This window comes from Delphinus delphis, chromosome 12, assembly GCF_949987515.2.
Source record: "Delphinus delphis chromosome 12, mDelDel1.2, whole genome shotgun sequence".
Lineage (NCBI taxonomy): Eukaryota > Metazoa > Chordata > Mammalia > Artiodactyla > Delphinidae > Delphinus > Delphinus delphis.
Genome location: NC_082694.2, coordinates 28,107,874 through 28,133,387, shown reverse-complemented (window position 1 = coordinate 28,133,387; position 25,514 = coordinate 28,107,874). Strand labels below are relative to the sequence as shown.

The window sequence follows — 25,514 nt, the reverse complement described above, 5'->3', positions numbered from 1 at the left end:
GGACCCACCTCCGACCCACTGAGTTGGATCTACAATTTAACTAGATTCCTGGGTGATGTGTATGCACATTAAAGTTTGAGAGGCTAGTAGACTCTAGAACAGAGGTTCTCACCTTGGCCACACAGTGGAATCACTTGGGAAAGTTGTACAAGTCCCGGTGCCCCAGGCACACCACAGACCAACTAAATCAGCATTTCAAGGTGGGAGCCTGGCATTAGGATACTTTGTTCCTCACTAGGCACTTCCCCCGGTGAGTGAGGAAGCCAAACTCCGAGGCTTCCTGCCTTAGGACTCCTCACTGGGTGAGCCCCATGTGGTTCTCCTCTGGAAAGCAGGGAGCCAGGGCTGAGCTTCCAGTGGGGTCCAACCCACCTTCTCATCAGGAGCTTGTAGACATTGATTTTCCCAGAGTACTCTCTGGACCCTGCAGGCTCTGAGTCTGGCCATCATTCCCACTTCCCATGCCTACCCCTACGTTTGAAGCCAGGACTCCAAGGGGCAGCTCACCATGTGAGTGTGAACAGCAAACAAATCAGTCTGAACACAAATAAGGTAACTTCCTAACAGGAACCTCAGTTCAGGGCTGAACAAACAGGCAGCCAGAGCCCCCACCCGACTCCTAGACCCCCAGCTGGTGGCAAGGACCAGCCTCTGCACCTGGCCTGGAAAGTGAGGTTTCCCAGGACTTCCAGTGCCCCCTTCCACCCAGTTCTCTCCCCATCCCCGGACTTGACCTCCTCAGCCTTAGTAGGGGATGGCAGAGGCTTGGTGACAACCCCAGAAGCCCACTTGTGGAAGAGCCTTAAAAAGGTTACAAGGGCATGAGGGAAGGTCTGGGCTGGTGTGAGGGCCCATGACAAGTCTGTCCTCTTCTCCCCGCCCAACACCCCTGACACCTGCCTGCAATCCACACACACCATCACCACCACCGTCATCTCTATTTTCCTTTCTTCTGAACACAGAAACCGCTTTCTAGGTGGTTCTTTCATCCTCTCCCCCTCGAACACCATCTGCTTACAAGACACTTGGAGAGATGACACACATGATAACCCAACTCTTTCTGTGTTTTTCCATTTCAACAACACCCCTGAGTTTCTGGACCCTCAGACCAGGTTTGAATGTGATGATGCAGAGACGGGCTGAACCTGTCAGTGACTTTTTAAAAAGAACCAATACCTTTGTTCACTTCTTCTACTGGTATTGGAAGTTCAGTCAGTTATGAGTAGTTGAAACAAGTTGGTCTTTAAAAGGATTTATTCTCTCTCTCACACACATACACCCTTCTACTACAGCTCTATCCCCCATGCACCCCCAAAGGGAAAAAATAATCCTTCCCCCTTGAAGGGCTGTGGGGCACAGAGGAGAAATTAACTCAATTAAATTCAATTTCAGCCATTTAAGTTGATACTCTTAGTGTGGAATTTACCGTCAGATGGACCTGGGTTTGAATTCTTACAGTTCACTAGCTGCAAAACAAATCTTAGCTCTTCAAGATCCAGTTTCCCCATCTATAAAATGGGAATAACAGCAGAATCATGGGGATCAACAAGATACACCCCTTACCCAGTGCCTGTGGTATAAATAGTGGTTTGGTAGAGGACCATCCCTCTTTCTTTCTTTTTTTAAAAAAATTTTTTTTAATTAATTTATTTATTTTTGGCTGTGTTGGGTCTTCATTTCTGTGCGAGGGCTTTCTCCAGTTGCGGCGAGCGGGGGCCACTCTTCATCACGGTGCGTGGGCCTCTCACTGTCGCGGCCTCTCCCATTGCAGAGCACAGGCTCCAGACGCGCAAGCTCAGTAGTTGTGGCTCACGGGCTTAGTTGCTCCGCGGCATGTGGGATCTTCCCAGACCAGGGCTCGAACCCGTGTACCCGGCATTGGCAGGCAGACTCCCAACAACTGTGCCACCAGGGAAGCCCCCCATCCCTCTTTCTTGTTCCTTTCTTTATAAACTGGAGGAATAAAGGAGAAATAAAATTCAATTCAGCAAATATGTGTGTACCTACTGTGTGCTGGGTACTGTGGTAGGCGTGGCTGGTGGGTAACATGACAAAGAAGCTGCTGACCTGGGTCTGGGGTTGTCACAGGGGTATGGTGTACAGTGAGCTGGAAGCTGAGTCCTGGACCAAGTTTTGCCTTTTGTGCAAATCTCTCCCCACTTAGTTCAGTCTCAATGTCCTTCCTTTCAGTACAACAAATGGCTTTGACTAGTTGGCTGCGAAGGCCCCAACCAGCTCTAAAGTACTCTAAGTGGGTAGAAAACATACTAGTCGCACTGAATGAGGGTTGTTTGCCCTGGTCCTTACACTTCCTCTCTGATCACTGTTTCTTCCCCCTGCCTTTGGCCCTCCTTAAAGCTGGGAGTCCACACGGGTCCATACTAGCTAGCCCTTCTCTCTTCTCTCACAGCACATTCTTTTTGCATAATCTCCCCCACTCCTTGCCTTTGTAGGCTATCTTCTCTCTGGAAGTATCTGCAGAGGAAAGCCTCCCCCAAGAAGCCTTCCTGGATCTCTGAAGCTATAGCTAATCTCTGTCCTTCATACTCACATAGAATCTGCCCTTTTAGTTTGACAGTCGCATTACTTAGTTGTGAATCTCCCCCAACATGAGATTGTGAGTTCCCAGTGGGAAGAAACGGTAGTCTTCATTCCTTTGCACCCCTCATAAACCCAGGACATAAAATAGGTCTCAAACAAATAGATGTTTGTTGACTTCAGTCTAATTAAAGAGCACAGGATTTCAGAGAAAGTCTTAAAAGCAGCATACATAAGAAAAAGCTAGGAAACAGTAGGTAACTGCAAAGTGCAATGTGTGTTAGCAATGTGTGCCTCTTCTGTGTCACTGTGCATTCCTGGGAGAGAGGAACAAACAACAACTTGTTTGCTCTTGGCCTGTCAGGTGCAAGGGGGTGCAGGAGGGGCAGATGAGGGGAGAAGCAGGTGTGGGGGGAGCTGAGACAGCTGGGCAGGGGGAGGAGGTGTAGGGCTTCCCCCGAGGTGGCCCTCAGGCCTTCTCTTCCTGTAGGCTGGACTTGAAGACTGATGTGTGTGGGCCCTGCATCTCAGCTGCAATGACCACCATATTCCCTAGTTAGCACTTTTCTTCTGGGTGAAAAAGTCTCCCTTTGGCAAGATGAAAGAGAAAGAGGAATGAGGAGAGACTCTGCGAAAGAGAAGGTGGAAAAGGAGAAAAGGGACAAGGATTCTCGAGGGTGTTGGAGGAAAGGGGAGCCAAGGGGCCTCCCAACATGCCTTCTTCAACTTCCTCGGTCCCGGTGGCCCTGGGGTCCTGACTAGGGTTCAGAATATTGGTGTCTACAGCTATGTTTCTTCCCTCAGTCCAGAGAAAGAAACTAGTTCTCTACTTAAGTGTGATAATCCAAGTGCAAAGCTTAAGCGATCAGTAAGTATTAGCAATCATTATGATTACCATTTTCCCCCTCTTCCTGCTCTCTACATGTCAAACCTATAGACAAGTATAGAGAATTAATACAAAGCATATCCATATGCCCACCACCACCCACTTTTATCAAACATTTTTACTCTAGTTGTTTTAAGAAATATTACAGAAAATTAACAGTATATGTACCCCTCCCTAGTCCCATTCCCTTCTTCTTCCCCGGAGCTCATCCCTATTTTAATTGTCATATTTACCATGCTCAAGAATGTCTTTATACTTGTACCACTTATTTATGTTTTACCTTATACATGTTTTAAACCTTTTTATATAAATAGGCTCGTGTCTCTGTACTGGGTCAACTTAGCTAAGCTAGAACTACATTTCCCAGAATTCCCTTCCTTACATGGTTCTGGGCTAGGTTCAGCCACAGGAGAAATCTGCATGATACTCATGTGGCAGAAGTGACGCTGCAGGAAGCACGTTCACACTGTGTGAGGTAGGCCCTGGGGTGGCTCACGCATCGCGGCTGAGCTGCTGGCTCCCCTTGCTGGTGGGGGCAGCAGCTGGACACAAAGCTCCTTTATCTGTCCCCAGACCCTCTTCACTTTCCCCAACTCCTGGGCTAGGTATGTATTTAGCTCTAGAACAAAGGACACCAGAGTCTTTTGCAGGTCACCTACATCAGTGACGTTAGAGGCTTGGAGAGGGTGTGAGATGGAGGCCGTTTCCAGCTCATTCTCGCTCTTCCTCCTGGATCCTGATTCGTCCTTGCTTCCCCACTTCATATCCATCTTTCCTTCTCGACTGCCTTTCCAGGGGATTTCAGTCCCTAGACCCAGAAAAAGAAGTAACAGCCTCACATAGAGTCTATAACCAGCTCCCATGATTGCATAAAGTCAAATTCCCATAATAAATCCCTTATCCTATGTCACTCCTCGTGGCTCTGCTTCACAGATTGGATCCTGACTGGAATAGAATTTGCTAGCAGACATAGTTCCAAGAAGAACAGAACCTTAGTGAGTGATGGGTTCTCTAAATTTGGTCTAAATTGTCTAGAATTGATTCTGTGATCTAATTAGATCTAAAGGCATAAATGACACTTACCAAGGGTCACCAAGGGTTACCAGGGGTAAAGGGATCACTGTTACTCCATGGCATATAACAGGAGAAAACGTTTTAAAATAGTAACCTGTAGGGACTTCCTTGGCAGTCCAGTGATTAAGACTCCGTGCTTCTACTGCAGGGGGAGTGGGTTCAATCCCTGGTTGGGGAGATAAGATCCTGCATGCCCTGTGGCATGGCCAAAAAAATTTTAAAAAAAAAAAAGAAGGAAAGAAAAAAAATCACCTGTAGACAATCGTAATCAAGTGCCTATAGAAGTCAATACTTTGATTGACCAAGTATTTGCTTGAGCATAACAATTAGAATGAGATTGGTATGTTGCTAAAGTGCCCTGAAGAACTTGGGGAAAGAATATGATGAGTCAGGGCTTTACATTCCCATCTCAAGGTCCATGTAGGGACTACGGCTTGTGTCCTCAGAATTCTCTTCTGTTAAAATTAGGTAGTTGATGGGGAAGGAGTGGGACCATGAAAGTTAGGATGGAGACATGTATTGACAGATTCCTGTGAACCTGGGGACCTTGAGTCCCTAAGTTCTGCTGAACCACTTTTTTCAGTAGAAATGGCCCTTCCACCCCTACATGAGGAAGTCTCCCTTGCCTGTGGGGCCTGTAGTGGCCTTCCCTGAAGTAGAAGTGTTGATTTTTCTCAGGATCTACCTCCATTGCTTATAGGCTCAAGTCCAAACAGACTCCAAAGGGTGAAGTACAAAGCATGACCCAAGAGAAGGTGTGATACACACCAAAATAATTTCATGACTTTGCCAATTTATATCAATGGAAACCTGGGGAAATATATAGATATGGATCCCTAACGTGCAGACTCGGGGTGGAAGGAATATAAAGTCAGATTAGGCTACATTTATTTATTAGTGTAGAAATTTCTGATTCAATGTGTTAGCTTGAGTGGTTCCAACCATTTGCTCAGTTGGCTGATTGAAATCTGGAAGCTAGAATGCCAAAACTTCTTTGGTATACAGTAGAAGAAAGTGTTCAAAGGCTAAGGAAGATTGGAATGCTACAGTAGATTTATCATATAAGACCTATTTACCTACCTCCTAAAAATGTGCTCAGGAAAGTCCAGAGGACACTCCTTTCCCCAAGGCTGTGAGAAGCACATTCACAAGGAGAGCCCTGACATCCTTGAAGAGCTCTGTGGTGGCTATTCTCTGTAGGCCAAAAATAATGGTAGGAATTTACACTATTGAATCTGGCTCCCCACATTCAATGGGGATGATGAAATCCCAGGTTAGCAGGGACCAAGTAATGGTACTTAATCACCAAAGACAAAGTAGGTATCGTTATTATAATGGACTCATGGAAAATGTGGCCATGGTGGGAGGGATAGAGGTCATGTGTGGGCTTAGTAACATGGATTCTCACTCACCAAGGCCAGTCTGGCTACAGCCACTGCTGAGTGCCCAACCTGCCAACAGTAGAAGCCAACACTGAGTTCCCAATTTGGAAGTCAATCAGCCACATGGTGGCAGGTTGTTTACAAAGGAAGGAGCAGGGCTTTGTTCTCAATGGAATATCCAGTAACTGTGACATGGATTTGTTTTTCCTGCCCACAATGCTTCTGTCAAAATCACCATCTGTGAACATACAGGATGCCTTATCTGTATGTCATGGCATTCCACATAGCATTGCTTTTGACCAAAGAATTTCTTTTACAGCAAATGAAGAGAAACAATGGGCTCAGGCTTACGGTCTTCACTGGTCTTACCATGTTCCCCATTACTCTAAAGTAGCTGGCCTGAGAGAACAGTAGAATGGTCTATTGAATACTCAGTTATGGTTCCAGCTGGGTGGCAACACCTTGAGGGCTTGGGTAATGCCCTTCAGGATGAAGGATATGCTCTAAATGAGCAACTGACATAGGGTGCTGTTTCTCCCAAAGCAAGGATTCGTGAGTCAGGAAACAGAGTATAAATGAGATAACACACAGTACTTCTCTAGCAGAATTATTGCTTTCTGTCTCTGAAACTTTGGGCTATGCTAATCTAGAGTATTAGTTCCCCAAAGAGAAATATTTCCACAGGAAACACAGCAGTGGTCCCACTGAGCTGTAAAGTGAGACTGGCCCTGGCTACTTTGGGCTTCTCTTGCCAGTGAATCAACAGGCAAAGAAGGTTATTGTACTGCCTGGGGTGGTTGGTCCTGACAATCAAGGGGGGAATGGGGAGTCTCTTTACCAAGTATTCTCACCTCCTGTGATTAAAATCGACAGCAAAACTACTACAAACTAATGCAGGAAGGAGTGCTATTGGCAGAAACAAGGGTCACCCCATCAGGCAGGGAATATGAAATGGGGAGTGGAATCGTATTTTTAAATATCAGCTAACACAACACAACCAGTTGCAGGAATGAGGACGAAAATGTCTTCTTATTTCAATGTAAATATTTTTGTGTTTTAACCAAAATTTCCCTTCGGCTTCCCATCCCTCTACTGTCTAAATAAGTTTTTAACATTATTCATCAGTAATTGTTACAGGATATCACAGGGGCAGTGTGACATAGCTAGAAGAGAAGTGAACATCACCAAACTATGAAAACTATGAACTTACAGACTTTGTATCTTCTTTTGGCAGGGGAGGGTTAGAAATGAACTTTTTCTTTTTCCACATGGATAACCACTTGATCCGACATATTTTCATTGTACAGGGATAGGGATATCATGTTAAGCAGAAACAGAATTTCGCTGTAGTTTGCTTTCAAACTTTATTTGAAAGTTACGTCTGGTGAAAACAGGTATTTATGGATGCCAAGTTGACAAAAGGTGGGCAGTGATGGCTTTGGACTGTATCACCTTAACTAAGCTGGAATCATACTTCCTAGAATTCCCTTTCCTCTATGGTTCTAGGTTAGGGTTGGCCACAGGAGAAATTTCCATGATATTTGCAAGGTAGAAGTGAAGCAGCTATGTTTATACTTGGAAGGTCGCTGTAGGGTCAGGTGTTATTGCAGTTCAAGCACAGTGTTGTGGACCTGTTGGTTCACTTTATTGGTGTGAGGCAAGAGCCAAGTCTGCAGCTCTTTCAGCTCTCATTGGATCTCCTCCTTCAGCTTCTTCAACTCCTGGGCTAGGTGCATTTTTAGCTCTGGGATAAAAGACACCAGATTCTTCTACTGATCTCCTGCATCATGGAAGTTGGAGGCTTGGAGGTAGTGAAAGAAAGAAGTGAGTTCCAGTTTCTTCTTGAGAGCTTCAGCTCTTCCTCGAAGGTTCCAGCGATCCCTATCCTCCCCACTTCATGTTCACTTTTCATTCCTCACTGCCTACCCTGCCTACTTGAGGCCTCAGTACTAGATGCAGAAGCAATAGCTGTACGTGAACTGTTTAAATAGTACCCATAATTACATAAGATCAAATTTCCATAATAAATGCCTTATGGCATGCCACCCCTAGTGGTTTGGATTCTCTGATTGAACCCTGTCAGCTCTGGGGGTTGTACATATATTATCTCAGTTTGTGACTTGGCTTTTATCTTTGTTTATGGTGTCTTTTACTGTACAGAAGTTTTAAGTTTGAATGTATCAAAGTTTATTGTGTTTCTTGTATTTAAGCAAGTCTTCCTTATCCTGAGGTCATAAAACTATGCCTTTTGAAAAAAGAAATCTCCTTTTTTCTTTTTCCATATTCATAACCAAATAATATGTCCACATTTTTACTATAGCTTTATAAGAAGTGTTGATATTGGGTAAGGTAAGTTCCTTTACCTTATTCACTTTTTTCAAATTGTCTTAGATACTCTTGGTGTTTTGTTCTACAGTTTTTGAATCAGTATGTCAAGCTCTATAATTGGGATTTTTTAAAATTCTAATTGCATTTAATTTTTGGATAATTTTGGGAATAGTTGTCATCTTTTGACCTTGAGTCTTCCCATTCATTTATTAAGGTCTTATTTTATGTCCTTCAATACTGTTTTCTACTTTTCTCTTTAAATATTTCACCCATCTCCTAAGTTCATTCCTATGTACCTTATAGTTTATGTTGCAGTTATGAATGAGATATATTTTTCTATTACATTTGCTAATAATATTTACATTTACCAATTTTTATATATTGATCAGATACCCAGCAACTTTACTAAATTTTCTGATTAGTTTTAATAGTTTCTTTGTGAATTTGCTTGAATTTTCTCTGTAGTCATATTGTCTACAAATAAGAGTAATTTTATCTATTCCTTTCCAATTCTTACATCTTTCTTTTTGTGTCTTATGGCATTGTATCACCAGTACAATGATAAATAGACACTACAATACTGGGTATACATCTTATTCCTGACTTTAATTAGGGCTACTTCTGAAGTGTCATTTTGAAATATAATTCTTCCTGTAGGTTTTTTTTTGATTTTTTTTTGTTGTTTTTTTGGCTGTGTTGGGTCTTCATTGCTGTGTGGGATTTCTCTAGTTGCGGTGAGTGGGGGCTACTCTTTGTCATGGTGCGCAGGCTTATCGCAGTGGCTTCTCTTGCTGCAGAGCACAGGCTATAGGCCCGCAGGCTTCAGTAGTTGTGGCTCGCGGGCTCTATAGCGCAGGCTCAGTAGTTGTGGTGCAGGGGCTTAGTTGCTCTGCGGCATGTGGGATCTTCCCGGACCAGGGCTTGAACCCATGTCCCCTGCATTGGCAGGTGGATTCTTAATGACTGCACCACCAGGGAAGTGCCTAATGAGGATAGTTTAAAAGACTTCTGGGACAATATCAAACATGGTAATATTCACAATCCAAGGGCCCAGAAGGAGAATAGAGAGAAAAGGGGGCAAAGAACTTATTTGAAGAAATAATAAGTGAAAACTTCCCTAACCTGGGAAGAGAAACAGATATTCAGATCCAAAAAGCATAGAGTCCCAAACAAGATGAACCCAAAGAGGTCCACACCAAGACATGCTGTAACTAAAATGGCAATAATTAAAGATAATTATATTTAGATATAAAATAATTGGCATAAATATAAAGATATTTAAAAGCAGCAAGAAAAAAGCACTAGTTATATACAAGGGAACTCCCATAAGACACTCACAACAAAGGAAAGGAATCCAAACATAATACTAAAGATAGTCATCAGATCAAAAGGGAAGAGAGCAAAAGGAGAAAGGAACAAAAAAGAACTACAAAACAACCATAAAACAATTAAAAAGGCAATAAGTGCATACCTATCAATAATTAGGGAATTCCCTGGTGGTCCAGTGGTTAGGACTCCATGCTTCCACTGCAGGGGGCATGGGTTCAATCTCTGTTTCGGGAGCTAAGATCCTGCAAGTCACATGGCATGACCAAAAAAAATTACTTTAAATATAAATGGATTAAATGCTCCAATCAAAAGACATAGAGTGGCTGATTGGATACAAAAACAAGACCTATATATGTGCTGCCTATAAGAGACTCACTTCAGATCTAAAGACAACACACAGACTGAAAGTGAGGAAATGGAAAAAGTATTCCATCCAAATGGAAATGAAAAGAAAGCTAGGTTAGCAATACTTATATCAGACAAAATAGACTTTAAAACAAAGACTGTAACAAGAGACAAAGAAGGACATTACATAATGATCAAGGGAACAATCCAACAAGAAGATATAACAGTTGTAAGTTATATGCACCGAACATAGGAGTACCTAAATATATAAAGCAAATATTAACAAAACATAAAGGGAGAAATTAACAAAAATATAATACTAGTATGGGACTTTTACACCCCACTTACCCCAATGGACAGATGATCTAGACAGAAAATCAATAAGGAAACAATGGCCTTAAATGACACGTTAGACCACATCGACTTAATAAATATATATAGAACATTCCATCCAAAAGCAGTAGAATATACATTCTTTTCAAGCACACATGGAACATTCTCCAGTATATATCAAATTCTAGGCCACAGAACAAGTCTCAATAAATTTAAGAAGCTTGAAATCATATCAAGCATCTTTTCTGACTACAACAGTATGAGACTAGAAATCAACCACAATTTTTAAAACTGCAAAAAATGCAAACACATGGATGCTAAACAAAGTACTACTAAACAACCAATGGGTCACTGAAGAGATCAAAGAGGAAATTTTTAAAATACCTGAAGACAAATGAAAATGGAAACACAATGATCCAAAATCTATGGTATACTAAAAAAGCTGTTCTAAGAGAGAAGTTTATAGTGATACAAGCCTACCTCAGAAAACAAGAATAATCTCAAATAAACAATTTAACATTACACCTAAAGGAACTAGAAAAAGAAAGACAAAAAATAAAACATGTTAATAAAAGGAAAGAAATAGTAAAGGTCAGAGTAGAAATAAATAAAAAGAGACTAAAAGAACAATGGAAAAGATCACTGAAACTAAGAGCTGATTCTTTGAAAAGCTAAATAAATAGATAAACCTTTAGCCAGATTCATCAAGAAAGAAAGAGAACAGTCCCAATAAATAAAATCAGAAATAAAAGTTACAACCGACACTACAGATATACAAAGGATCATAAGAGATTATGATGAACAATTATATGCCAATAAAATGGACAACCTAGGGGCTTCCCTGGTGGCACAGTGGTTAAGAGTCCGCCTGCCGATGCAGGGGACACAGGTTCTTGCCCCGGTCCGGGAAGATCCCACATGCCGCGGAGCGGCTAGGTCCGTGAGCCATGGCCACTGAGCCTGTGCGTCTGGAGCCTGTGCTCTGCAACGGGAGAGGCCACAACAGTGAGAGGCCCACGTACCGCAAAAAAAAAAAAAAAGAAAAGAAAAAGGACAACCTAGAAGAAATGGATAATTTCCTAGAAATGTACAACCTCACAAGACTGAATCAGGAATAAATAGAAAATATGAACAAATCAATTACCAGTAATGAAATTGAATCATCAATCAAGAAACTCCCAATGAACAAAAGTCCAGGACCAGATGGTTTCTCAGGTGAATTCTACCAAACACTTAAAGAAGAATTAACACATATTCTTCTCAAACTACTCCAAAAAATTCAAAAGGGAGGAATGTTTCCGAACTCATTCTACAAGGCCAGCATCACCCTGATACCAAAACCAGGCAAAGACACCACGAAAAGATAAAATTACAGTCCAATATCTCTGATGAACATAGATGCAAAAATCCTCAATGAAATACTAGCAAATCAAATTCAATAATACATTAAAAGAATCATACACCATGATAAAGTAAAATTTATTCCACAATGCAAGGATGGTTCAATATCTGCAAATCAATCAATGTGATACACCATATTAACAATTTGAAAATAAAAATCATATGATTACCTGATGCAGAAAAACTCTTGACGAAATTCAACATCCATTTATAATAAAAATTCTCAACAAAGTGGGTATAGAGGGAGCATACCCCAACATAATAAAGGCCATATATGATGAACCTATAGCCAATATCATATTCAATGGTCAAAAGCTGAAAGCATTTCCCCTAAGATCAGAGGCAAGACAAGGATGCCCACTCTTGCCACTTTTATTCAACACAGTATTGGAAGTCCTAGCCACAGGAATCAAACAATAGAAAGAAATAAAAGGAATCAAAATTGGAAAGGAAAAAGAAAACCTGTCACTGTTTGCTGATGACATGATACCACATATAGAAAATCCTAAAGATGCCACCAGAAAACTACTAGAGCTCATCAATGCATTTGGCAAAGTTTCAGGATACAAAATTAATATACAGAAATCTGTTGCATTTCTGTACACTAAAAAAGAAGTATCCAAAAGACAAATACAGAAAACAATCCCTTTTACAATTGCATAAAAAAGAATAAAATACCTAGGAATAAATCTAAATAAGGAGGTTAAAGACCTGTACTCAGAAAACTGAGACATCAATGAAAGAAACTGAAAATAACACAAACGAATGGAAAGATATACCACGTTTATGGATTGGAGGAATTAGTATTGTTAAAATGACATACTACCCAAGGCAATCTACAGATTCAGTGCAATTCCTATCAAAATGCCAACGACATTTTTCACAGACCAGAACAAATAATTCTAAAGTTTTTGTAGTAACACAAAAGACCCTGAATGGCCAAAACAATCTGAGAATGAAGAATAAAGCTAGAAGTATTATACTCCCTGATTTCAAGTTATACTACAAAACTACAGTAATCAAAACAGTATAGTACTGGCACAAAAAGAGACACATAGATCAGTGGAACAGGATAGAGAGCCTAGAAATAAGCCGATACACTTACAGTCAATTAATCTATGACAAAGGCAGCAAAAATACACAATGGAGAAAAGACAGCCTCTTCAATAAATGGTGCTGGGAAAACTGGACAGCTAGATGCAAAAGAATCAAACTGGACTACTTGCTCACACCATATACAAATATAAACTCAAAATGGATTAAAGACTTAAAAGTAACACCTGCAACCATAAAACTCCTAGAAGAAAACATAGGCAGTATGCTCTTTGACATAGCAATATTTGGGGGGATATGTCTCCTCATGAAAGGGAAACAAAAGCAAAAATAAACAAATGGGACTACATAAGGCTAAAAAGTTTTTGAACAGTGAAGGAAACTATCAACAAAAGAAAATGTAACCTACTGAGTGGGAGAAGATATTTGCAAATGACATATGCAAGAAACGGTTAATATCCAAAATATACAAAGAACTCATACAACTAAATAGCAATAAAACAAACAACCCAATTAAAAAATGATCAGAGGACCTGAATAGACATTTTCCCAAAAAGACATAACAGATGGCCAACGAACACATGGAAAGATGCTCAACATCACTGATCATCAGGAAAATTCAAATCAAAACCATAATGAAATATCACCTCACACTTAGCAGAACGTCTATTATCAAAAAGACAACAAAAAAAAATGTTGGTGAGGATGTGGAGAATAGGGAACCCTCATGTGCTTTGGTAGGAATGAAATTGGTACAGCTACTATGGAAAACAGTATGGTGATTCCTCACAAAATTTAAATAGAACTACCATACAATCCAGCAATTCCAGTTCTGGGTATTTTTCTGAAGTAAAAAAAACACTACTTTGAAAGCATATATGCACATCTATGTTCATTGCATCATTATTTACAATAGCAAGATATGGAAGCAACCTAAGTGTCTATCCATAGCTGAATGGATAAAGAAGATGTGGTATATATACATATACAATGGAATATTACTCAGCCATAAAAAAGGATGAAGTCTTGCCATTTGCAACAACATGGATGGATTTAAAGGGTATTACGCTATGTGAAGTAAGTCAGTCAGATAAAGACAAGTACCATATGATTTCACTTATATATAAAATCTAAAAAACAAAACAAATGAATAAACTTAAAACAGGAACAGACTCAGAGATACAGAGAATTAACTGGTGGCTTCCAGAGTGGAGGGAGGGAGACGAGTGAAATGGGAGAAAGAGATTAAGAAGTACAAACTTCCAGGGACTTCCCTGGTGGTCCAGTGGTATAGAATCCGCCTTCCAATGCAGGGGACATGGGTTCGATCCCTGGTTGGAGAACTAAGATCTCACATGCTGTGGGGCAACTAAGACCACGCGCCACAGCTACTGAGCTCCCACACCTCAACTAGAGAGGCTGCGTGCAGCAAACTACAGAGCCCACATGCCCTGGAGCCCGCACGCCACAACTAGAGGGAGAAAACCCACAGCCACAACTAGAGAGAAGCCCACATGCTGCAACGAAGAGCCCACACACCACAACAAAAAGATCCCGCATGCCACAACAAAGACCTAATGCAGCCAAAAATAAAAATAAATAAATAAATAAATAAATAGAAGTACAAACTTCCAGTTATAAAATAGATAAGTCATGGGGGTATAATGTACAGCATAAGGAATATAGTCAATAATATTGTAATTACTCTGTATGGTGACAGATGGTAACTAGATTTATTGTGGTGATCATTTTCAATTATACTTCAGTAAAAAAAGAAAAAAAGAAAAAAGATTCCATTGTATGTATAAACCACGGTTTGCTTACCCATTCTTCCATCAATGCACACTTGGGTTTCTTCTATGTTTTAGCTATTGTGAATAATGCTGCTATGAACATGGGTGTGTAAATATTTCTTCGAGACCCTGCTTCCAATCCTTTTGGGTATAGACTCAGAAGTGGAATGCCTCGATCATACGGTAATTCTATTTTTAATTTTTTTTTTTTTTTGCAGTACGCAGGCCTCTCACTGTTGTGGCCTCTCCCGTTGCGGAGCACAGGCTCTGGACGCGCAGGCTCAGCGGCCATGGCTCACGGGCCCCGCCGCTCCGCGGCATGTGGGATCTTCCTGGACCGGGGCACGAACCCGTGTCCCCTGCATCGGCAGGTGGACTCTCAACCACTGCGCCACCAGGGAAGCCCTTCACTGTAGTTTTGATTTGCATTTCCCTAATGATTAGTGATTTGAGCATTTTTTCATGTTCTTATTGTTCTTTCATATATATTCTTTGGAGAAATGTCTATTCAAGTCTTTTGCCCATTTTTGAATCAGGTTGTTTGCTATTTTGTTGTTGAGTTTAGGAATTCTCTATATATTCTGGATATTAATCCCTTATCAGATATAAAATTGCAAATATTTTCTCCCATCCTGTGTGGCCTTTCTACTCTGTTTATAGCATATTTTGATGTACAAAATTTTTACATTTTTTGTTGTTGTTGGGTAGAGTGTTCTGTATTTGTCTGTTACATCTAGTTGGTTGTGTTGTTTAAGTCTTCTATTTCCTTACTTATCTTCTCTCCATTTGTTCTATCCATTATTGTAAGTAAAATATAAAAGTTTCCAACGATTATTGTTGAACTATTTCTCCCTTCAATTCTGTCAATTTTTGCTTTGTATATTTTGATGGTCTGTCATTAGGTACATAAATGTTTATTATACTTCTTCCTGTATTGAATATTTTATTAATATATAATGTCCTTCTTTGTCTCTTGTAACCCTTTTTTTTTTTTTTTTTTTGGTTTAAAGTCTATTTTGTCCAATATTAGTATAGCTACTCCTATTCTCTTTTGGTTACTATTTTCATGGAATATCTTTTTCCATCCTTTCACTTTCAACCAGTTTATGTCTTTGCTTGTCAAGTGAGTCTCTTGTATAGAGCATATAGTTGGTTCATGTATTTTTATCCATTTTGCCAATCTGTCTTTTGACTGGAGAGTTCAATCTATTTAAAGTAATTTAAAGTAATTGATTATTACTTTATTGATAAGGAGTGGCTTACTTCTGTCATCGTGCTGTTTTCTGTATGCCTCATAGCTTTTGTCCCTCATTTCTTACAGTATTGTCTTCTTTTGTGTTTAGTCAATTTTTTGTAGTGAAATGTTTAAATTTCTTTCTCATCTTCTTTTATGTATATTCTATAGCTATCTTCTTTGTGGTTACCATGGGCATTACATTTAACTTACATCCTAAGTTATAACACTCTAATCTGAATTTATACCAGCTTAATTTTGATAACATACAAAAACTCTGCTTCTTCACAGCTCCATCCCTACTCTCTTTCAGTTGTTGATGTAACAAAATTACATTTTTATATGGTGTGTGCCCCAAAACATAAGCTAATACTTATTTTAAATGCATTAATCTCAAATTATGTAGAAAACAAGATTTGGAATTACAAATAAAAATTACAGTAATACTAGCTTTCACACTAATAATATTTTCTTCAAATGTGTTAGTCTCAAATCATTTAGAAAACAAAGTACAGTTACAAACCATTATTATAATTAATTTTTAAATTTTTGTGTATTTAAATCAATCAATATTTTCCTTTATTGATTCAGATTTTGACTCATCCTTGAAAAGTCTTTTTTCTAACACCTCCACAAAAATCAATTCCAGACCTAAATATAAAAGGTAAAATAACAAAGAATTTTAAAAATAACCGAAGAATATCTTCATGACTTTGGATAGGCAAAGGTTTCTTTTAAAGGACACAAAAGCAGATGATTAAGCTTGATTAAAATTAGTAATTTTGTTCACCAAAAGAAAACTTTAAAAGAATGAAAAGGCAGGCCGCAGAGTGGAAGAAGATATTTGCTTATATATATATATTTAACAAAAGACTTGATTCCAAAATATCTATCTCTATCTATACATAAATATTCTTACAAATTAATAAGAAAAAGATAGTAACCCAATGGAAAAATAAGGAAACCACTGGAACAGGCGCTTCACACAAAAGGGGATATCCAAATCGCTGATAAGCTTAAGAAGAGATGCTCAACTTGAACAGTCTTCAGGGAAATAAATGTAAATTAAAACAAATTTTGCTAAGGGTGAAATAGCTAGGGGATTTGAACCTAGGCAGTCTGTTAACCTCTCTTGCTCTATTTACTTATATGTAAATTGAGGATATTAATGTCTATACCCTCAGGAGCTTACAGTTTGAGGAGAAATAAGTGAAACAACAGAATATAGATAACTATGTACTGAAATACAGTGAATTATGTATGGAAAATCCAGACCTAGAGACAGTGACCATATTTTTTACCTAAAACTCAGCACAAACATACTTAACAAAATGGTCATACACCTTCCATCTTACAAGCTTTTTCTTGTTCTTTGTCAACTTCCCCTGATTCCAGGGTGCATGCTGTTATTGTAAATAGCCTCTCTCCTCCCCATAATAGCTAGCATGTAGCTAAAAACTCAATCTCATTCAACTCTTGTAAGAATCCCATTAGGTATGATTTTCTCACTTAAGAGACCATTCCCATTTTATAAGAAACTGAGGCTTAGAGTGAATAGGCCACTTATCTGAAGTCACAGAAAAGTTCAGTGACAAAGTTGGGATTTGAAGCCAGGTTTGTCCAACTCCAAAATCCACATTTTCCATCATCTTGCTCCACTGTTCCCTGACTGCATAAGCTGCTGTCTTTGTGGGCCCAAAAAAGTGGGTGTGTGTATCCAGGCTCACAAGGCCTGCTTCTGGTGCCTTGGCACTGCAGTCTGGGTGGGTCCTGGGTGGGGTGGGGGGGTAACACAGCCCCTCCTTCTTGGAGAAAAAGCTCCTCCAAAAGAAACACGTTGAGAAATGGAATGGTGTGTGTAAGATTTGGGAGTTATGGGAGGGGGGAGCATCTAGAACTTTCCAAATCCCAGTGGGTCTGACCTCACGTAAGACAGAGTCCTTCCCATCCATGCCCCATCCCTAGGGCTCTCATTCCTGTATCCTCATCTCTGACCCTGCGTACTCTGGTCAGAACACAGTAAGCCTAGACCTGGGATCAGATCGGACGCTTGCACATCATTTTGCCCACAATCTCACGTTCCAGGCTGCCTGGGGGGTTGCTCAGAAGGCAGGGCCGGTAGTTGCTGAATTAGGAAGTGGGGGAGGGCAGGAACCCAGCAAGGTTCCTCCAGCCCTTACTTTGCAGAACAGACAGGGCATGTTGGTGTTCCAAACAGCTGACACCTATGGACAATGCCACTGAACTGCACCTCGACCTGGTAGAGTGGTTTCAATGTTAGGCATTGATTTGGGGAGGCAGAATGCTATGGGAGCCTGGAAGGCAGGAATCCCTCAGAACTCTGCAATCACAGCATAGTGCTCACCGGCCAATTCTAAATGATTTACATGCATTAACTCATGTAATCACACAGCAACTCCATGAGGTACCTACCATCGTTATCCATTTTACAGGTGAAGAAATTCAAACAGCAACTTGTAACTTGCCCAAGGACATGGGTAAATACTGATTATCCAACTGTAAAACTGGATACAAATGCCTGCCTTACACCTACATAATTCAGGTTTTGTAGGACATCAACTCTCATGCATTTGCAATAAATTAGTATTTCTTAATCTGGAACCATTAATGTTTTTACCCTTCTACTTTTTTGAATACAGGAAAGATTTTTCCAGTGGGCCCTAAGTAATGTGGGTGCAGAAAGTTCCTGGAAAGACTCAAAAGAAATTGGTAACTACAGCAGTGTCTCCAGTCAGGGAAAGGTGGGAAATTTACATTTCACAGTGGTTAAACATGATATTTAAATTAATTTTTTTTTTAATTTAAGGGCTTGCGCAGTCACAGGTGAGTGTGGCCAGGGGCTTCTGCTTCACAGACAGTGAGAGGATGAGCTAAAGCTTGAAGGCAAAGCTTAACATCCATCTACACTGGCAGGGTGGCTCGCCCAGGATCACCAGCAAGTCACAGCGAGCTCAGGGTCCTTTACCCGACAGCACGGGCTGGGGTTGGGGGTGGGATTTTTTTAATGCGTAAGGAGGGAGGGCGCTGGGGCACACGGAGCTTTGGGACTTTGCGGGGTTGGCTGCGCCCGGGAGGCGGTGCCTGGGCTGCGGGAAGAAAAGGCCCGGCCAGTCCGGCCCCGCCCTGTCCAATTTAAGAGACCTCGCCGGCAGCGGCGGCTGTTCCTGGACAGCAAGGCTCGCTCCCTTATTTAAAGCAGGTGTCCTCACTCTCTTCTCGCGCTGCCCACACAGCCCAGAGGCCCCCGGCTCCCCTCCCTGCGCCCGTCCGGGCAAGGGCCGCGCCATGCCCAGCCCCGGGCAGCGAGGCTGCCGGCCGCCCGCTACCTCGGGCGCCCGGGTCCAGCGCCCGCGCTCCAGCTGCTCCCCCGCGCCCGCGTCTCCCGCGCCCGCGTCCCCCGCGCTGCCGCGCCGCTCGGCAGGCCCAGGCCCACCCCGTGCAACCGGACGCCTCGAGTCCTCCTTCTCTGTCGAGGCCATCCTGGCCAGACCCGACCGCCGTGCGCCCGCCATCTCCTCTCTGTCTGTCTCCGCCGGCGCTGCCGGGGGCCTCTGGACCGCGCCCGCCCGGCCTCCCGCTCCGGCTCTGCCCAGCGCGTACCCGGCTACGTGGCTGCCCGCCTACCTGAACGCGGGGCTCGACCAGCGGTGCCCCCAGCTCCCGGTGCTGCGGCTGCGCACCGCCCACTTTTGCGGCCTCCAGGGCCTCGGCGTCACAGGTACGAGGTGGCGGACGGCCGCGACGGTGGGCACAGGGTAGAGGAGAAGTCCCCGAGTTTGAGAGCCACACACTGTTAGAGTGGGTGGAAACGCTATGACCCTTGAGCCTGCCGTTGATACCGGGCGGAGAGAGGGACCCAGACCGGGTGGGAGGCTGCCCGGCCCGCCGCTGAGGTGGGAGAAGGTGTGTGTGGTGAGGCGGGTGCGGAGCGGGAGGTGAGGGCGGGCCAGAGGGGGCTCGGAAGACAATTAGGACCAGCGCAGGGCTGCAGGGGGCCCAGCCCCGCGTCGCTGGACGAGGGATTGGTAGAGGCCCTTGCTCCCTCCCACACCCGCTTCGGATAATGCTTGGTGGCGCAGGCTCTTTCCCAAAGCGGCTCTCGTCGCGAACCCAGGGCCCGGTCTTAGATGGGAGAAGCGGATGCTGCCGCTGGTACCCTCCAGCGAGGAGCTGTTGGGAGTTAGCCGACGCGGTTACGGCTCTGCGCCTGCTTGCTTATAGCTCTTAGAGTGGTACCTTGGGGCTCTGGGTCTTTGGAGCGCAGTCACTTAAATCCCAGCGAGACTTTAACCATTGAGGTAACTTTCTCCTCTAGCATTAACATCCATCTACACGAGTTTCTGCCATCTTTGGCTCTCTGGTTCATGCGTCTGCGTGGTTCCCATGAAGGAAAACAGAAGCAAAGTTAGTGCAAGCATTATTGACCCATACCAAGATCCTTGTAAGACAATCTTACCTGGTTCCTACTTCCTGGGTTCCCCCCATCCTGCATCTCCTCAACTCCCTTCAGCTGGCATTTCTCCTAACCATGTGGGAGAGAAACACTGGTCTCCCAACCCCATCCAAATTCGTGCCATGAATAAGAGCCACAGCCCTCACTCCAAGCCACCTTTTTCTAACATCCCCACACACCTGAGGTTTGAATTGCAGTTTACGACTTTGTATATGGTTGTCTCATTTTCAAGTTAGTTTTTGCATGGGTATTACATCCATACAGTTCAAACTTCAAAATGTTAACTGAGATATAGTATGGAAAAGAGTTTCCTTTACCACTCCTGTCCCCCAGCCACCTGGTTCTCCCCACCCCGCAGGCAGCCAGACACCAGTTTCTTTATTCTTCCAGTGGTATTTTATACCTGCACACACGTATATATGTGTGAGAATAAATATATATATACATACATAAACACGCACACATTCTTCTAACCCCCATACTAGACACACTGCTCTGCACCTTACTGTTTTCACCTGACCGTGAATCAGAGATTTTTCCTTGTAAGTCCATGCAGAGCTTCTTTGCCACAGAATGGGCCATTGTTAGGATGTACCATATTTTAAATCTGGCCCCATTGATTGTTCTTCATAGTTTTCTATTAATGCTTATGTTTATGGTAAGCCAGGTGAGCCCAGTGGTTTGGGTCTTGGGCAGCCAGGCCTCACTCCCTTCACTGGGGCAGTTTCGTTTGCCAGCCCTGGAGCCTCCCCAAGGCTAGTGGGAGCTGAGCAGTCTTAGCACTGCACTTGCCAGGCCTCTGTCTGGAACACTTCCCTCCAAGCTAGCCCAAGGGCTTACTTCCTCACTCCTTTGGAGTTATGACTCAGGTACTGCCCTCTGGCAGACCAATCTCCATCTCTGCTGGCCCACAGCTCTATGAGCTGAAAAGCACCCTTGTGTGCATTAGAAAAGGTCACCCCCTAACTTCAAGCTGGCACAACACCTTGTCAGGCAGGAAGAATTGGCCTGTGGAGAGTGGTCAGAATTTCAGACTCCACTTACCCTCTCAGCTGGGTACCTGTGTGCAGGGCACAAGCTATACATAGTGGCCCTGTTCAAGTGTCAACTTAGTGAGGTGCCTACCTTTCTAAAGATACAAACTATCCCCCCTCCCCCTCCCACACACTTAACCCTGTCCTTCCCTGCTTTATTCTTCTCACTAGTGCTAATCCTTTTCTGACATACTCAATATTTTACTTATTTGCCTTTTTTTTACTATTAGGGATTTTCTGTTTTGTCCTGGAACCATGCCTGAAACATAGTAGACATTCAAAAAGTTGAATGAACAAAAAGGATGAACCCTCACTCTTTGTTCAGAAGCAGGTCTCTTCTCTGCTCATCCCATAGGGTTTTCCTGAAGTAGCCAAGGAAAGGAAAGGAGAGATGGAGGTTTGGCAGCTCCTCTTAGGGCCAAAGATTATGCCACTCACTTGAAGAATAATGGAGCCCGAAGCGGTCTCACAACACTGTCCCTTCTTTCTCATTTGTTTTACTTCTGCACAGTCTCTTCCCACCCTGCCTTCTTGCTGTGTTACCTGGCCAAGGGTAAGACAGGGCAGTGGAGCTGTGAGCTTGTTCTCTCTCCTCTAAGATGAGAAGCTAGGGGGTTACTGGCTAACCTCTCCTCCTGCTAATTGCTCTTCAGGCTTGGAGCTGGCTCACTGCCTAGGCCTCTGGGGTCCCCGCAACTGGGCCCAAGCTCAGGACCTTCAGGACACTGAGAGATCCCAAAAGAGGGTCCGAACCATGTTTAACTTGGAGCAGTTGGAAGAGTTGGAGAAAGTGTTTGCAAAACAGCACAATCTAGTGGGGAAGAAGAGAGCCCAGCTGGCAGCCCAGCTCAACCTTACAGAGAACCAGGTGAGAGCAGGGACTCCTGTGAGGCCCGGGCTGTACCTAGGGACAGATACTACTCTCTCAAAGACCCTGAGTTGGGGCTGGGAGGAATTTATAGGCCTTCATCCTCTGTGCCATGCCGATGGGGGAGACAGGCCCTAACCACTGGCACACTCCCTTCCCTATATGTTGAGAAAAATAGTCCTATTTGAAATCACATTATGGAAACAACACATGGTGTTAATCTAGAACTTTATAATGTAATGTCTCCATGCTAAATAAGGAGCTGACAGTGAAATTAAGTAGGTATTCAAGGGACTAAATATTAAAAATAATAAACATTCCCTTGACCTCATATTCCCCTCTGGCTACTGCATCATCTCTCTGCTCTTTTCAGAGGCAAACCTATCAAGAACTGGCTATGTTCTCTGTATGTCCTCACCTCCCATCTACTCCTTAACTCATTGCATTGTGAATTCTTTACCTACCATTTCATTGAACCTTCTCATCAAGGTCTCTAATGTCCTCCATGTTGCCAAAGTCAGCAGATGCTTTCCTTTCCTCATCTTACCCCACCACTCAGTACAGGCAACCACTCCTTCTCTTAGGAAATACACTCTTCTCTTGGCTTCCAGACACCACACTCTCTTGGTTTTTCTCCTGGCTTTTTGGTCCTTTCTTCTTGGTTGCCTTTGTAGGCAACTCTTCTCTTTGTGACCTCGAATTTTCCTCCCTAGCTGATTTAATCTATCCCCATGAGTTTTAAATACTATCTGTAAGCCAATGACTCCCTAATTTTTATCTTCAGCCCACCTCTCTTTCCTGACTTGTACATCTAACTACCTTCTTGCGGCCTCCACTTGGATGTCTTGTGGGTAGCCATTTTAAACTTAAGTCAGAACCTCAATTCTTGATTTTTTTTTCTCCCCATATCTCTTCCTTTTCCCACACATGGCACCACCGTCCACCCAGTTGCTCAAAACACTTAGTCATCCTAGATTCCTCTTTCTCTCCCACTTCCAATCCATCAGCTAGCCTTTTCACTTCTACCTCCAAAATACAACTGGAATCATTTCATTTCTCTCCATTGCCCCCAGTTCCAAATGGGACTGTTTTTCTCATCACACAGGGAAGGGAGTGTGCAGCCCCAGCTCTCACTAGATCCCTGCAATAGCCTCCCCAGCTATCTCCCCAAATCTGTTTATATCCATTCTTCACACAACTGCCAGATGTGCAATTTACTTGACATGTAAATAGGACTGTGTTTCATCCCACTTAAAAGCTCAAAGTTGACACTTCTAACCCATGGCCTTCACAGTTTCCCTTCCTTTGCTTTCCTCTCTCAGATGTGCCTGCCATGCTGTCCTCCTTTTTGGTCCTCAGACGCTCCAAGCTTGGTTCCCCTGCCCTGGCTTGCTTTTTTCTCTGTTCCCATCGGGCTGGCCTCTCATCCTCTGAGCCTCAGCTTAAGTGCTGGTTCTTCAGGGAGGCTCAAACCCCTGTTCATACCCCCTTTTGTGTTTATACATTTGTTTCCATGTTTGTTATTAGTCTCCCTCCACTGGACTATGAGCTCCATGAGGGCAGAGATCATGCCTCTACTGCTCACTATTATCACCGTCACCTAGGGTGATGCCTAGTTCATATCAGGAGCTCAATAAATATTTGCTGAGTGAATGAGTGGTGACTGGCATTAGAGGGAAGGGTGTGCTTCCCTTAGAATGAAGAGTAAATTTTGACCAGAGAGGAGTGGGGACTGTGGGAATGGGGGAAGCAGTGGGAACTGCTGGTCACATTCTGATCTCTTCTCACTGCCTCAATTACAGGTGAGGGTCTGGTTCCAAAACCGCAGGGTTAAGTATCAGAAGCAGCAAAGGCTGAGACTGCCAGCTGCATCTGCCATGGCTGCCTCCCCGGATGAGCCCTCCAGCAGCTCCAACACCACCATCCAGAGAGAAGATGCAGAGTCAGGAGTGGACAGCTGAGGACTGGGACAGAGGCTCAACCCAAGCTGTTTGGGCTAGTTCTTCCTGGGGGCACCAACTGGACCTCCCTGTTCCAATTCTTAATGAAGAGCTTGTCAGGTCAAAGGGCATCAGGGGAATCTGAACTGTCAAGCAGGGGTCCCCCTTTCCTATATCTACCCCTGGGAGCTGTAATAATGCAAATGGTCATGGGTACAGACTTTGGCCTTCAGCTGTGTCCTTGGCTAAGTTACCAAACTTCTGAAGTTTTTTTCCCCACCTGTATAATGGGTATGTTGATAACGTAGACCTCCCAAGACTGAGATGATGTCTGTAAAACACTTATAGTGTGCCAGGCTCAGTACTAAGTGTGCAGTAACTATTAAGGCTTATAGGCCCCCTTCATCTGTGGGAGTAATACCTCACCCCTGGCTTCTCCAGGGATTAATCTTTGCCTGGCCTGGCTGTAGACGAGAGAGGGCCTCCTTGAATCAGTATATGGGCCTAGAAGACTTCGCCATTGGAGATGGTGGAGTTGAGAGCAAAGAAGGAAGGGCAGACCATTTAGCCCATTTCCTCTCCCAGAATTTACCAAAGTTTTCTTATTTTGTCTGAAATGTTAACACTCTCAGAAGGAGCTCAGGCCCAGCTGCCTCCTTGGAGCAGACATGCTACCCTGAACACCATCTTTTTCCGTCTAGCTACTTGACTTGACCCCCTATCCATCTTCATACAGAGAGATTTAACTCTGCCTTTGCCAAAACTGGCATTTTGTCATAAACTCTGCTGTATTATTATTCCCCTGCTTCACAAGCAGTTCTCATGGCTCCCGTTCCTTCCCAGGAATCTACTCAGTTTCTTTCCAAGAAGCGTAGCTGATAGCCTACTCTTGTGAAGCCTGCCACCAATATTTCCAGAGCTAATTTCTCTAGCACTCCACATTCCCTGGCGGGCTTCCGTTGAGGGTATTCATTTAGAATACAGAATGACTTCTGGGTGTTGAGATGAACTGGTGGAAGGAGGACTGCCCTGCCACCTGGTGGTGAGAGAGGGCATGGTCCACACTGCTCTCCAGAGTTTTCTGAGGGAGGGAGAAAAGGCAGGGAGCAGGGGTGGCCTTGGGAAACCACCTGCCGCCAAGTCAGTTGACCATCGCCTCCAGGACCAAGCTGCAGCTGGAGGGAGGCCAGGGTCCAGCTTCAAGAACCCTCCTGTTCCTGTCTTCCGGGAAATCCTTCCTAATGCTGGACCCAGTCAGCTCTATTAAAGGAACACAGCTACATTTGCCTCTTCCGGGAACCATGGGCTCACTTTTTTTTCTTTTTTTTTTTTAAATCACCAGCAGTGACCTATTCAGCAGTTACTGTGCTCTATCAAATCCCTAAATGTCACCATGAGACCGCAGCAGATGCAGACACAGGTCCCTTTTCAAGTAGCACGGAATCAATTGGAGGACGAGAGAACAAACTGAGACATGGTGGTCAGGCCTGGCTGTGGGGACA

At 43.4% G+C, this 25,514-nt stretch overlaps 1 protein-coding gene and 1 long non-coding RNA gene across 2 annotated transcripts; one reads left to right on the top strand and one right to left on the bottom strand.

Moving 5' to 3' along the window:
* Positions 1-1,252: 1,252 nt before the first annotated feature.
* On the bottom strand, positions 1,253-19,632 carry LOC132435387 (uncharacterized). The gene is made up of 3 exons (XR_009521528.1): positions 19,342-19,632; positions 4,084-4,232; positions 1,253-1,953 (listed from the first exon to the last, which is right to left on the bottom strand). It is a non-coding gene; the product is annotated as an uncharacterized lncRNA (long non-coding RNA).
* Positions 18,903-25,280, top strand: NOTO (notochord homeobox). The gene is made up of 3 exons (XM_060027546.1): positions 18,903-19,435; positions 21,858-22,072; positions 23,875-25,280. Exons 1-3 carry the CDS (start codon positions 19,003-19,005, stop codon positions 24,031-24,033), a joined length of 807 nt encoding a protein of 268 aa, XP_059883529.1. The 5' UTR covers positions 18,903-19,002; the 3' UTR covers positions 24,034-25,280.
* Positions 25,281-25,514: the final 234 nt, after the last annotated feature.